Here is a 14,831-nt window from a genome sequence, read left to right as displayed (position 1 = left end):
CACACACACACACACACACACACACACACACACACACACACACACACACACACACACACACATTTACATATAGGATTCGTATCTAAAGCTTATTTAAAAATGATCTTTTTATTTACTGTAAAAAAAGTTTTTCTTAAAATTTTTTTGAAACAATGAGACATAAAAATTGATATTACAAGGAATATGAAATTTGTCTGAAATGGCTTCCGGTATTTGTTTTTAAGAAATCATTGAGCAAAATAAGTAGCAAAGTAAATAAAGTTGCTATTTTTCCGATCGGCGATAGTAGCGAAGATGGGAGACATATTATATTGTAAAAATATTAATACTTATGGAATATCTGATACTAATAAAAGTGAAATAAATTTTCATAAAAATTTTCATAGTAGTGAGCACTAATGTAGGTTGGTACTCAATAGGTTGAGTACAACTGCAGTCAAAGAAAATCCTTAAGACGTGAACTTAAGCCGATAAGCCAATCAGGATACTGCTTTAGATCTACGTACTCTAACAGAAATAGAAATAGCAATAAATTTATTCATAAGACGAATTTCAATTGGTTGAAATTCACCTTATTGCGAGGTTATAGATAAGTTTACTATTATTTCTATTTCTGTTAAATTATATAAATCTAAAACAATATTCTGATTGGCTCAGCGGCTTAAGTTTATGTCTTACGATCACTGTTTCGGAATTTTGTATGCGGTAGCTCTTACAATCACATTCGATCTTTTCGCATTATTTGCACTTTTTGCACTTAGCAGTTTTGCTCTCTCTTTTTTCAATGTCTGAATATATATTTATCCTTTTTATGTGTGAACATTTTTGGAGATTTTAAGCAACAAACTTTTATTCTTTTCATATTTGACTGATTAATTAATTTTTATAAGTACAATTACCTTGTCCACAATCTTACTTTAAGAGGTCATAAGTCATAAAGTTTTAAGAAATGATTAATCACAGTTGAATATGAGAAAAATAATCAACTATGATTGGTCAATATCTTACAGCTTACTGCTTCTTGCAAAGTTGTTGTGAATGGGTGCGTTCGGGGAGATGCTATTCACGTTATGCATGCAAACACTACCATGCTGTTCGAGGAGTCAATAGCGGCTCCCACAATAAAAGGAACAGAGAATAAGAATTTCAGCCTATTAGAAGCTGTATATTCCACAATACATGATTTCTGATAGGTTAAAATTTTTATTCTCTATTCTCTGTTCCCTGTTCCTTTTATTGTGCGAAGCTCCTTAGCAAACTCCATGAACGACTTTAGCGTATCGTTAGCAGTGGTTAACCAGAGAAATTTAATATTCGAGATTAAGTTAATGTAGGGGATTCTATTCTCTCAATCACTGACCAAACTTTTCTCTCTAATAATTTAAATTTTTAGAGTTTTGTAGAGTATACATAATGTAAATATTTTATTTTCTTGTAGTAAATAACAGAATGCAATCTCAATCTTTATGATTCACCACTAGGCCGGAGTGCACGATATAAACTAGATAAAAATATTAATCTTATGCAAACCAATGGTTAATAAAACAACTTTATTAATAAATTAATCCGCTTACATGTTTTGGTTCACTTTTGATTCATCCTCAGAGACAATATGATGTGATTACAAAAATTTTTTTTTTACAAACTAATTCATTTCAGTGAGCCATTTTCACCTATTAATGAAAACTGTAATATAAAAACGAACTCTAATAACAATCTAAAATGTATTAAAATTATTAAAAGGTAAATTTGTTAAAAAAAACAAAAATGATTTATTGTAAATAATTTAATAGATTAAACAGTGAAGATATTAGATATCATTTTATAATATTAATAAGTTGCGTGAATTCATCAAGATACATAAGGATCCCCTTCCGCATGAAAAGAAATCTAATGTGATGTACAAGATCTGTTGTAAAGATTGCGATGCGAGCTACGTGGAACAAATAGGAAGACAGCTGAAGACGAGACGAGTTGAGCACAGGAATCATATTTGGTGGAACACAATCACACATTCTGTCATAATAGACCACCGATTGGAAGAGGATCACGAATTCGATTGGGAAAATATTGCAATTTTGGATGAGGAATCAGTACAGAAACAGATTGATGTCAGAGATGCTACACATCAAGAGACAAGCACGTGGCCTCAATTTGTAGACAGATTTGGAGGAACTTCCCAAGGTCTACTTTCTAATTGTAAACGGATTATAAATATCAGAGCGTTGCCAGCTAATCAATGTACATTCTTTGTTACATTAAGATTAAATTATTAAAGATTCAGTTTTGATTTAATATCCGTCTGGATTATAATTAATATCAGTTTTTTCTCTTCTTTTTTCCTTTTTTTTGCAATTAATGTTTTAGATGTATTAAAATTCGTTAATTTCAACATAATTGACACTGATTCGCTGAATGGTCGATGACTGATTTTTGATTAAACTGATAAAATTTAAGTTTGCGTATGTGAATTTTTTTTAGTTTTAAGCTTTATTATTTTACAATAAATCATTTTTGTTTCCAACAATTTACCTTTTAATAATTTTAATACATTTTAGATTGTTATTAGAGTTCGTTTTTATATTATAGTTTTCATTAATATAATATGGAGGTGGCTCACTGAAATAAATTAATTGATAAATAAATTTTTTTGTGATTACAACATCATATTATCTCTGAGGATGGTTCAAAAGTGAGCCGAAATATGTAAACGGATTAATTATTAATAAAGTTGTTTAACCGTATTGGTTTGCACAAAAATTACCGTGCTTGAACTCTTATTGCCTTGTTATATCCAACCATTTTGTTTTAAGACTGTTACAAAAATTTTGTCTGCGGCAGCCTTTAGATCTGTTCTACAATAGAGTCAATAAGCGATAAGTTGTAAAAAATTAACCAATCAAAGTTAATTATTCTTCTCACACTTAATTGTGATTGACCAATTTCTTAGGACTTAAACTCTATTGTAGAACAGGCGTTAGGACAGTTGCTGCAGACATTACATTTCTGTAATAGTAATTTTAAAACGTGAATTTCAGTCGATGAGCTAATCAGGATACTGCTTTAGATCTACGTATTCTAACGGAAATAGAAATAGCAGTAAACTTATTCATACGGTGAGTTTTAACCAGTTGAAATTTGTCTTATTACGAAGTTATGGATAAGTTTACTGTTATTTCCATTAGATTACGTAATCTAAAGCAGTATCCTGATTGATCCATCGGTTTAAGTTTATATCTTACGCGTACTATTTGTTATATCTAACACGTACGGAATTTTGTGTGCGGTCCTAAAGCGTTGCCTACAATGAACAGTAACAGTAGACATTGTAGCAATAGAGGTTGTAGACAAGTCGGGAGTAAGTTAATTTTTTGATCCAGAAATGGTTGATCCATTAATGTCAAATCTATGCTGATTCAACGTCACTCGATGTCAAATCGATGTTAATTCGATATTGATTCGATGTTGATTCGATTAATCATTTGTATGTTGTAAATTCGATAATCATTTGTAGCTGGGGATGTAATAGAGTTGTAGAGTAAATCCGTAAGCAAAATAGACCATTTCTCTTATGAACTTATTTTATGCTTTAGTATGTACACTCACCGACTGCAAAAAGATTGCAACAGATTTTTTTCTATGGTTTTTGGAATGCAGCCTACTCACTGGGCAATTGGTTTTTACTTATGGATCCAAAAACTAATCGCTTGGTGAGGAAACTGTTCCAAAAAAAAGTGCAATCTTAGTCACATCTCTAACTAAAAGTGATTAATCAATCAATATCGAATTAATGTCGATCAATGTTGATTTAACATTGATTTGACATCGAGCGACATTGAATCAGCATTGATTTGACGTTAATTGATCAACCATTTTTGGGCCGAAAAATCGGCTTATTCCCGATGTGTTTACAGCTTCTATTGCTACTATTCATTGGCTGTGTTCTAAACTGTACTGAATCTATAGTGCGTGATGTAAACTATAGATTTTTAATACTAACAGTGAATTTTGGAACACAGCCGATGTAGACAACACTTAAAGCTCTGCGTACAATAGAAGAAATAAGGAATTAGGAATAAAGAATAAACGATTTTAATTTATCAGAAATTGGAAATTCATCGGAATACATGGTTCCTTCTATTGTGCGCAGGGCCTTAGTAAGGTCATAATCGTGTTTATTAGTGCTATCTGCAATTCCGTGAACAGCTTGATAGCGCTAATAGCGCAAATAGTGTTCCTTCATGGATTTCCGAACGCACTCAAAGTAAATCACAATTATTGCAGCTATTGTAGAACATAAAGCTCTATATATCAAAGTAGTGCATTCCTTTGATCAGAGCCGAAATGTCGACAGTCTTCCTATTGGCTATTTCGACCGCCATTTGTGACTCAGTCCAATAAGCGCTTAGTATTATTGGTATACAGGATATGATTAGTAAGTAAAAAATGAAGGATCTATGCGCTACTTTAATAGACTCGTATTCAGAACGCGCTTACAACGATGTTAGCGCGCTAAAGCGTGATTTACCTGGATCTTCATACGAGCAACAGCGCTTTGATTGGAACAGAGCACTGATTAGTGAAAAATTGATTGTTGATAGTAAATTTTACTTCCATCATCCGTTTTTCACCAATCAGCGTTAAAACGCTGTTACCTATATAAGAATTCGGACTTACACTGAGCGATTTTTATTCACTAGAAATCGCATCAAGTGACATCATAATAAATCGCTGGCGATTTTCTCGATTTTGCTGTTATTCGTTTGAAGCAAGCTTTTTAATTCATCAGCGAATTCGCTGATGAAAGCTTCTTCTATACGCTTGGTTTTTATTCGCTAGCGACTAAAATTTTGAAGTCCTAGCGTCGAGTGATCAAGCGAATCGCTGGGCACAAAGCACAACAGTGGCTCGAATATACGTCATTCAATGACATGATTATTCTCTAATGCTTATGGTCTGAGTGACCGAGACGTTCCAGAAAAATTCGTCTTTTCATGCTGATTTAAAAATTTGCTCTGGAAGAGCAGCAAAAGCTAGCGACAAGCATCGAAAGCGGTATTCGCCGCGATTATGCTAATAAAAACAAACCCGCATCTAAAAAGAAGTTTTTAGATTATTTCCTCTCCGGGGAAGATTTTACTCTTGCCGTGGTTCAATGTTGACAACGCTCATTTGTCTTCGTTGATAAACAACAAGGATGAAATATTTTAATTTTAAGTTGAATCGAACCGTGACCTTTATATAATATGTTAGTATACGTTATGTGTACTACATATTTCGATATATATATATATATATATATCGAGTAAAATTTTCCTCAAAGAGAAAGTTTTGGAACGTAGCCCTAATAGCGAATTCGTTATGACATCATTAGACGCGGTTTCTAGCGAATAAAAGTCACTCCGTGTAAATCACTTAACATACTATACTTTATGTTATGCATATTATTATAAAATTTCAGAGATAAAAGCGCGTTCTAAATACGGGTCATAGATTATAGAGCTTTAGCAGGAAAGCTTTCCAACAAGCAACACTATGCGAAACGATAATTATCCCATCTCTGTTTAATATTGGCGAACAACAAGAATGCAACGATTCACCATTCCACACCGTTGGGTCAATGCGATGCTGCAAACGCTTTGAAGCATTTTTTAATTGGTCAGTTTGTAAAATTCTTCTAATTGGTCCATCAAATGCTTCAAAGTATTTGCAGCGAGACTTTGACTACAGCCCGTGTCATCTGTGTCTCTTATTATAAAGCTCTTTAGAACAGGCATTATATTTTAGCACAATAGCCTAATTTTCACCGAGGATTTAATCCGGATCAGAATGTAAAAACCAATCAACGGCTTAGTTTCCATCGAGGATTTAAATCGAATCAGAATGTAAGAACCAATAAATTACAGTCGAGCATTCCTCTGTCGTTCGTCCCCATAAGGGGAGTATTTAACTGTAGTTGGTTGGTTCTGACATTTTGATCCGGTTTAAACTCTCGATGGAAACTAGGCCAGTGAATATTGATAATAAAGAATGAAAAAACTATTTACAGCACGCTTATAGCATAATAACAGAACATATACAATTCTAATAATTGATTTAGGAAAGTAAGATCCGGGACCTTGGATGTTCATCCAACAGAAAAGGCTCTGGTAGTAAATTATGATGTTGAGGCACTGATATTGGGGGAATTGGGAGATCCTATGCTTGGCGATCGTAAAGTACGTTTTTCTTATATAAATAAATAACTGACTTACAAGACGTAAGCTATTGTTGTATGTTTGTCATTGTATATAGGAATGTCAAAAGATAATCAGATTGAAGAGTTTAAACACCGATACAAATGTTTCTCTCTTAGCCAAAGAGGTAATGGAAAAGTGCTCATTGATACACGAATCTAAACTACACGAGGTTGAGCAATTGATTTATTATCTACAAAATCGTCGAACCAATGATATTATTGCAGGTAATGTAACATGGTTTTTATGTTTGCTGTTTTTATATGTTGGGATAGAAGTTTAATAAATTTATAATTTTCTTAGGTAGTGATAGTAATTCTCAACCGCCAAGACCGGCATCGTCGAATTCATTGATCACAGAGAACAGCGAAGTTGAACGTGCAGTCATTAGTAACGTCGATAGTTATATTGAATTATTATACGAAGAGATACCAGGCAAAATTAAAGGTTCATCATTAATTTTACAATTAGCGAGGGTACCTGATAATCTTTTGGAATTGACAAAAAATGGTAATCTTTATGTTATATATTTTTTTCTATAAATAATTTTAGATAATTTTAATTTGATTCATAGTGATAAGAAAATTATGTATCATTGAAAATATTTGTGATTAATCATAATAACATGTGAAATTATCTTTTTGTTTATACAGAATCGTTATTAAGTGCATTAGCTCGAGTTCTGAGAGAAGATTGGCGGCGCAGTATAGAACTGTCCACGAACATCATTTATATCTTCTTTTGCTTCTCAACGTATAGTCAGTTTCATAACATTGTGCTCGAATACAGAGTAAGTTGTAAACATTGATAAAACTTGAAAGGATTAGACAACTTTTGGAAATATATTCACATTTTTTTCTTTTATGTATAGATCGGTTCTCTTTGTATGGATATAATTGATTTTGAGTTATGTCGCTATGATCAGTGGAAGGAGGATATGGAGAAACGTCGGAAACAATTTGAAAACACCACAGGTCTAACGTTTTTCTCAGCAGGCAATAATGACAACTGTGATAGAAAGATTAGAATCATTGATGATATTTGGAATATGGAAGGTCCATTGGATTATGAAGTCAAAAAACGATCTATGGAAGTATCTATAACCGTCTCTGAGAGTGATATTAAGAAGCTGAAGGAGGAACTAGAAAAAAGTCGCAAGAAGTTTAAGAGTTTGACTAAGAAGCAAGAGCAACTATTGCGAGTAGCATTTTATCTACTCTTAAATATTGCTGAAAACGCTATGGAAGTTGAAAGGAAAATGCGTAAAAAAAATGTCATTGGTATGCTGATAAAAACGTTAGACAGGACGAACACAGACTTGTTGATTCTGGTTGTTACATTTTTGAAAAAGTTATCCATTTTTCGCGAAAACAAAGATCTTATGGTAATATTAAATATTTTATATAAATATCATATGTATCTTATAAAAAGTATCTTATATAAAAAAATGTATCTTAAAATAAAAATGTAAATGTACATTCACATTTACAGATAAAAGAAAATATTATAGACAAATTACCGAGACTTTTACAAAACAATAATGCTGACCTTGTGCTAAGCACTTTAAAATTGCTATTTAATCTTTCTTTTGATGCTAAATTGAGAGCAAGAATGATTAGAGTGGGTATGTTACCAAAATGGATAAAATTGCTTAGTCAAGGTAAGATTTGTGTTTACATATACTCGTTTTTACATATAATAATGTATAAAAAATGAAAATTCTACATAATCTTCAATATATTAATTCTATACGTTGCCAATATTATATTCGTAGCTGATATAAAAAATAGGAGCATAATTGTGGGACTACTTTATCATGCCAGTATGGATGACAAAGTGAAAGCAATGTTTACAAATACAGATTGTATTTCAATGGTATATAAAAATCTACAAAATTTTGATATAAATTTAACAAGCTTGAAATTAACTGTATATTTGTACATTCTATTCAGATAACAAACATGGTAATTTCTGAAGATGAACATGTAAGATCTGAATTAATAGCACTCGGCATAAATTTAGCTATTAATAATAAGAATGCGCAACTAATGGTGGAAAACAATCATTTGCAAGATCTCATAAAAATTGCATTTAGAAATCAAGATGCCCTTGTAATGAAGATGATTAGAAATATTTCCCAACACAATTCGATAAAGGAAAATTTTGTCGTGAGTTGAAACAATGTTAGGATTAATATAACAAATATAATTATTATCGTAATTTTTGCTCATATATATTTAATAGGAATTTGTGGGTGATTTCGCAATGGCCTTGACTCAGTCTGATTCTCAAGACTTTGTACTGGAAGTTATTGGCGTGTTAGGCAATTTGGAATTATCTGATTTGGATTATTCTCAAATCATTCAACGCTGCAATCTTATACCATGGATACGTAATAATTTGGTTCCAGGTATGATCCTTTTCTCTTTTATCTTGTATTATTCTTTGTATTTAATGTTAATATATAAAATTAAAGTAATATTAAATCTCAGTCTAAATTTTGTTACATCAGTTTTTATATCTATAGGTAAAGCTCAAGATGATATAGTTCTTGAGATTGTCATATTTCTCGGCACTGCAGCTCATGATGAAGATTGTGCTCGTTTGTTATGTAAGGCTGATATACTTCTTTCTCTTATTGAACTGCTTAAAGGTATGTATTAAAAAGCAAACATACGCAAAAAACCATACATATTTTAACCATATGTTTATGTCCCACCAAGTATTATTTTCAATATGTAATATCATTACAGCCAAGCAAGAGGATGATGAAATGGTTTTACAAATTATTTATATTTTTTATCAAATTGCAAAACATGATTCAACCCGAGATTATTTGATTCGCGAGACCGGTAATGGTAATATATAATCAATTTTCTCAATTATTAGATTTAAATAAGATAGATAAAGATAGATAAAGATGCATAAAGTAGTATGGCAAGTGTTATAAATATATTTAAACTGGAGACGCCAATAAGAGTCTAGCCAACATGAGCCACCGTTTTATATGCAAGATAGTAGTTTTAATAAAAATCTGTAAGAGAGAAGGAGACACATTTACTATTTTTTTCTCTTAATTTTTTTTCCTTATTTATTTCTTTTTCTTTCTCTCTTTCAGGAATTGTTAAAACATGGACCAATTAAAAGTGATTTTCTTGTCCATATCATGGACTTATGTTATGTTATACTAGACTGCTAAAGCTGTGAACACAAGCACAAGCTCTATAGAGATAACGATAGCAATAGAAATAGCAATAGCGATAGTTAATATTGATAGCAATAGGAACAGAGGAATCCAACATATGGAAATGCATGTCGATGCACATAGGAACATGGAATAAGACAACAGCGATAAATTTCCGATAGTTGGAATTCTGTATTTATCACCTTATAACGTACCAATTAGTATTCAGATTTTTCACTCTGTTTAAATCCATGGCATATACAAAGACGTAATAAGGAAATCGTAACATTGGATTCACTACTAGCCTTACAGTCTTTACTACAATTGGCTAATTACTGTTTATGTCTTACTGCCTAACATTTTTGTATGTGCCATCATGGGTTTTATATGTGTTATACTTTGAAGTATATGGAAATATATATTACAGTCTATGTAGATCAAATTGGTTGGCATTTTTATTTCTTTATGGCATTGTGTGGGAAGGGACAATTATATATTTCTATGTCATTTCTATTGCTATTTTTGTTGCTGTTGTCTCATAATAGGCCTGTTCTTTTTAGTTGAACCTTTACACCAATTTATCTTTCTCTTCTTTTCTCGTGGAGAGAAAAGAAAAGAAGATGAACTAGTGCAAAAATTTAACTATTGTATCTAGGATTTAACTCTGCACAATTTCCTTACATAAAGGTATTTTGCCTGTTCGAATTAGATGTACAGAATAAGACCGTCATGTGACCGCACGTACAGAAAAGAGATGCCAACAGGTCGTGTGATCAACCTCTCTGTAATTGTTTCAAGATATTAATCATGGCCCACTTGACGCTACAAATGCTTTGAAACATTTTTTTAATTGGTCAGTTAATAAAATTTTTTCTTCAGATTGGTCAATCAAAAACTTCGACCTCTTTTCTGTAAACGCCGTAAAGTGGACCGCATCCATTGGATATCTCTCTGTGATTGATTCAAGATATCATATGTACATCTCTTTGTTAATTGAATCAGAGAGAAACCTGAGAGAGGATATGTGAGCCTTTTTTCTGTAACCAAAATACGCACTACTGTTTCTCTGAAGAAGTGCATGTAAACTACACAATATCCATTTTTTGCGGTGCTTCTGATAGAAATAAATCGCTGAAATAGCTAAAATATATCAAATTAATAGAGATTTCAACGATTTCAGCGATTTATTTTCATCAGGAATACATCCATTTCTTTATAGAATAGTAATGTACGAGGCATTTTATGGTTACAGGAAAAAAGGCCCTCATGTCTCTCTCAGGTTTTTCTCTGATTGGATGTGTGGATTAGTTCCCTATTCTTAAAAAGAAACAAAAAACTAGAGATATTCTTGTTTCTCTAAAATATTCTCTAAAAAAAAGTTATAGAGTATGATAGAAAAATCTTATTATCGTTTTGAATATGGAATCTGATTCGTAAATTCACTAATTTGAATCAGATCTTATAGAAATCTTATACAAATATTATAGAATCCGATAAAATATAATAGGATTCGTATTTGATCAATCGTGATGCTCACGAGATCGACAATAGAAAATGATATAACTTATAGAAAATGATAGAAATCTTATTATTTTTAATCATTCTCTATTCTCAATTTCTTTTTCCCAGGGATACTATGGTATCCGTAATACACTATAATATTTCCCTAGTTTTTCGTGTAGGCTTCTTTTCAAGAATAGAGGCCCTGGGGATGTGCGTTTTATTTTGAGCATGCATATATCTTTGGCTATTTTTTTGACGGCAGTTAAAGAGATGGTTAGGAAATACGTTCGGAAACATCATTCTTTGGTGTAACTTGAAGTTACTTTAGTTGGAAAGTAAAAATGGACAAACGAAATATTATTAGGAAATATTATTAAGTGCTTGAATTCTCGCTGTTGATCGGGAGAAATCAGTATTTGTGCTTTCACAAACATGACCGAAAGTGACTAATGTATATGAAAGTACTGTCTTATAAAAATTAAATAAGCTTTAATAATTAGTATATAATATTTGATCGGAAGAACACAATTTTTTATCGCATTAAAAATGTCGGGTTTCGTACCAAAAAAAAGAACATTTGCGGGAAGCATTACTTTTCTGTTTTAATCTCAAGAAATCTGCTATTGTGAAAGTCATCGTTTGCTATTGGGGAACATGATCTGTCTGAAACAACTTGCAGAGATTGGTTTAGAAGATTTAAAAACAATGATTTTGACGTGAATGACAAAGAGCGCTCTGATCAGCCAAAAAAGTTTGAAGATGAAAGATTGGAGGCATTACTTCAAGAAGATTTATCAGACGCTCAAAGAGTTGTTGGGAACATTAAATGTAGATGAGTTAATCGTTAGCAAACATTTAAAAGCAATGGGAATGATCCAGAAATTAGGAAACTGAGTCTTACATGAATTGACAAAAAAAGACTTGTTCCGTAGTCGCTAACTGGCGATGAAAAATGAATTCGTTACGACAATCCTAAGTGCAAGAAATCATGGGTGCTTCGTGGTCTTGATCATTAACATCAAGATCAGGCTGTACATTTGGTGTGACTTACCATTCCGAGTTCAAGTTTTATCGGCGCCTTACATAAGGTCGGCTTGTTGATCAGGCACGAGGCTATTAATTTAATTATTTGATTGCTTTAGGATCATAGATAAGCTAATATATTTTAGCTTTCACAGGGAGGAGACTGATCAGGAGGTTAAAAGCTTGGCGCCTTGCCTCAGGGCTAAGCCCGGGATGAGCGATTCCTGTGAAGTTTTCCCGGGTAGTAGCATTCCGGTAGTTCTCGAAGCGCTGGTCGACCAATGTCGCGTGTGTAGGCGACGTAAACTAGGAATAACCTAGACTATGAAGATCCGACCGATGATCAGTACCGCGGGGACTGAGCAAATGCTCTCGCCCAATCATGGATAGGATTCACAGAGGTAGTGATTGATAACTAGTTGATACATGCTGGCTAGGAGCCTCTGGCCCTGACGGGTGAGCTGCGTTACATGCTCGGGAATCAGCCTAGCTGATAGAGCGTGGATAATCACTCGTTCCAACTAGTGAGTTGCTTGTTGGGATCTACATTCCGCGAGCGCACTAGGAGTCTCGGCATAGCCGTGATGCGGACGTATTCCGATCCCACGCTCATGGGAGCCGTGTGAATTAAACTTAATTGCAGATATCGCACGTTAAATATTCTCTCTCTCTTCTGTACATTTGGTGGGATCAAGTAGGTGTAGTGTTCTATGAGTTACTGCAACGAGTTAAATCATCAATGCTGAACACTATTGACATTAATTACTCAATTTAAATCAAGCACTCAAAGAAAAACACCCGCAATAAGCCAAAAGATATGACAAAATTATTCTTCTTTATGACAACGCTAGACCTCATGTTGCAGAACCAGTGAAAAAAAATCTTGGAGGTATTTGGAGGGATGTTTTATCCCACTCGTCCTATTCACCAGATATTGCTCCTACAGATTACATTTGTTTCGATCGATGCTGTATGGTCTTTCTGAGCAGCATTTCAGTTATTTTGAAAATATCGAAAAAAGACTCAAAGACTGAATAGCCTCAAAAGAAGGCTAAATTTTTCTACCGCGGGCTCCATTTGTTACCCGAAAAGTGGGAAAAGATTATAATTTTTGATGGACAATATTGTGAATAAAATATCAAGTACTTTTTTTGATGAAATAACCATAAGTTTTTATAGTAAAAACAGCAAGAATTAATTCAAGCACATAATATATACATATATAATATAAATATGTAATATATGTTAATATACAATAAATATATATTATATATTTATTGTATATTAATATTATTATAATTTATATTATTATATTATATTATTATTATATTATTTGACGAAATATTATAAAGTTAACAAAAAAATTACTCAGTACTTATTACGGAATAAATAGCAGACAATAACTGGTATACACCAAATCCCCTTACTTCTGTAAATCCGGATTTACAATCAGGCTGAGTTCATTTTTTGGTGCTCACGAAGCGTTGTTTCATAATCCTTATTGATTATTAAATATTAAACAAGGATAGTTGATGTTCAGAAGCAATATAAACTAAAGCAAACGCAGTCATAGATGTTTTAAACCTTAAGCCATAAGAAATTGACCAACTACAGTCGGATGTGAGGAGAATAAGTGATAAGTCGTTCGTTCCTTATGCTTAAGGCTTAAAAATCTATTGTAGATTCAGAGTAACGGGTAGTTTGGTCGCATTGAATGTATTCGAGGAGCGCGCTACCATTTGTGTAATGCTATCTTTGTCTCATCTAATGGACGATGAAGATAGAATAATAAATAATGCTAATAATATCTCCCTAAATGTAGCCCTCTGTGTAATTCTTTCTGTTTCTGAACAATCTCACACTAATGCACACCAAGTAAGCACGGATATTTTCGAACGGCATTGATGTGTGCACTGATGTATGTTTCCGAACATAGCCTTAGTAGCTCGGTTGCACTAACGTTACTTTGACTTTAAGCGAAACTTAAAATTCTTTCTGTCTTTTAAAGCGAAAAAGAGACAGAGATAGAGAGTTTTAAGCCTCACTTAAAGTCAAAGTAATGTTGATGTAATCGGACCTAAGCTTAGTGGAATATATAGAAGTCTACGAAGAATATATAGAGATCTAGATTCTTTCTTAAACTATCTACACAAATAAAGTGTGCAAATTTGTATTATTTACAGAAGCTCCTGGATATCTAATCGATCTAATGCATGATAAAAATCCTGCAATAAGAAAAGTCTGTGATACATGCTTAGATGTCATTGCTGTAAGTAACTAAGAACGCATGCATTTTCTTGTTTTTAAAAATTTATAAAGCATATATGTTAAATAATACAAAAATAATTTATGTTGTGTTATAAGAATTGTTAATTATTCAATTTATTCTAGATATGCGACAAGAATTGGGCAGCCCGCATAAAAGTGGAAAAGTTCCGATCGCATAATCAGCAATGGTTGGAAATGGTTGAATCGATAGGAACAGATTCGATCAATCATATGTTACCAGATGATGATGACAGTTTATCTCCATTTATCAGTGATGATCTATTAAAACATACTATATTATTTTCTTCTGGTAATATTTATTTTTTTCTTTTTTATGAAATTTATTATTTAATTTATCTTTATAATAAATTATCATGCTCATGTAGATAACATAGCATCATTTAATGTGGATGATGGATTTTCGACTCTGAAACATTCATCAGAATCATCTGAAAATCCTAGTCGGCCTGTTAGTAGGTACGTATCCAATGATGCATATATATATATATATATATATATATATATATATATATATATTAGTTATGTATAGTAGTAGTGTATAGTAGTACGTACGTAACTAATAAGTTAGTAAGTTAATTAATAGTAGTACGGTAGTA

General features: G+C 32.5%; 1 protein-coding gene across 1 annotated transcript in view; it reads left to right on the top strand.

Annotated features, from left to right (window-relative positions):
- Window positions 1-1,898: 1,898 nt before the first annotated feature.
- The window catches only part of LOC105620580 (kinesin-associated protein 3), a 16,725-nt gene continuing 3,792 nt past the window's right edge, over window positions 1,899-14,831 (top strand). The window contains exons 1-18 of the mRNA XM_012202071.1: window positions 1,899-2,241; window positions 3,658-3,710; window positions 4,151-4,264; window positions 5,907-5,959; window positions 6,101-6,218; window positions 6,295-6,463; window positions 6,540-6,746; window positions 6,890-7,026; window positions 7,108-7,620; window positions 7,728-7,896; window positions 8,011-8,111; window positions 8,189-8,404; window positions 8,481-8,646; window positions 8,764-8,889; window positions 8,990-9,094; window positions 14,130-14,215; window positions 14,338-14,524; window positions 14,601-14,691. Coding sequence (XP_012057461.1) covers window positions 1,899-2,241; window positions 3,658-3,710; window positions 4,151-4,264; window positions 5,907-5,959; window positions 6,101-6,218; window positions 6,295-6,463; window positions 6,540-6,746; window positions 6,890-7,026; window positions 7,108-7,620; window positions 7,728-7,896; window positions 8,011-8,111; window positions 8,189-8,404; window positions 8,481-8,646; window positions 8,764-8,889; window positions 8,990-9,094; window positions 14,130-14,215; window positions 14,338-14,524; window positions 14,601-14,691 — 2,954 coding nt within the window. The remainder of the gene's footprint in view (window positions 2,242-3,657; window positions 3,711-4,150; window positions 4,265-5,906; window positions 5,960-6,100; window positions 6,219-6,294; window positions 6,464-6,539; window positions 6,747-6,889; window positions 7,027-7,107; window positions 7,621-7,727; window positions 7,897-8,010; window positions 8,112-8,188; window positions 8,405-8,480; window positions 8,647-8,763; window positions 8,890-8,989; window positions 9,095-14,129; window positions 14,216-14,337; window positions 14,525-14,600; window positions 14,692-14,831) is intronic.

The sequence above is a fragment of the Atta cephalotes genome (assembly GCF_000143395.1).
Source record: "Atta cephalotes unplaced genomic scaffold scaffold00027, whole genome shotgun sequence".
NCBI classification, from domain to species: Eukaryota; Metazoa; Arthropoda; class Insecta; order Hymenoptera; family Formicidae; genus Atta; species Atta cephalotes.
The sequence above is the reverse complement of the archived record's forward strand: the minus strand, read 5'-3'. Positions and strand labels throughout refer to the sequence as shown.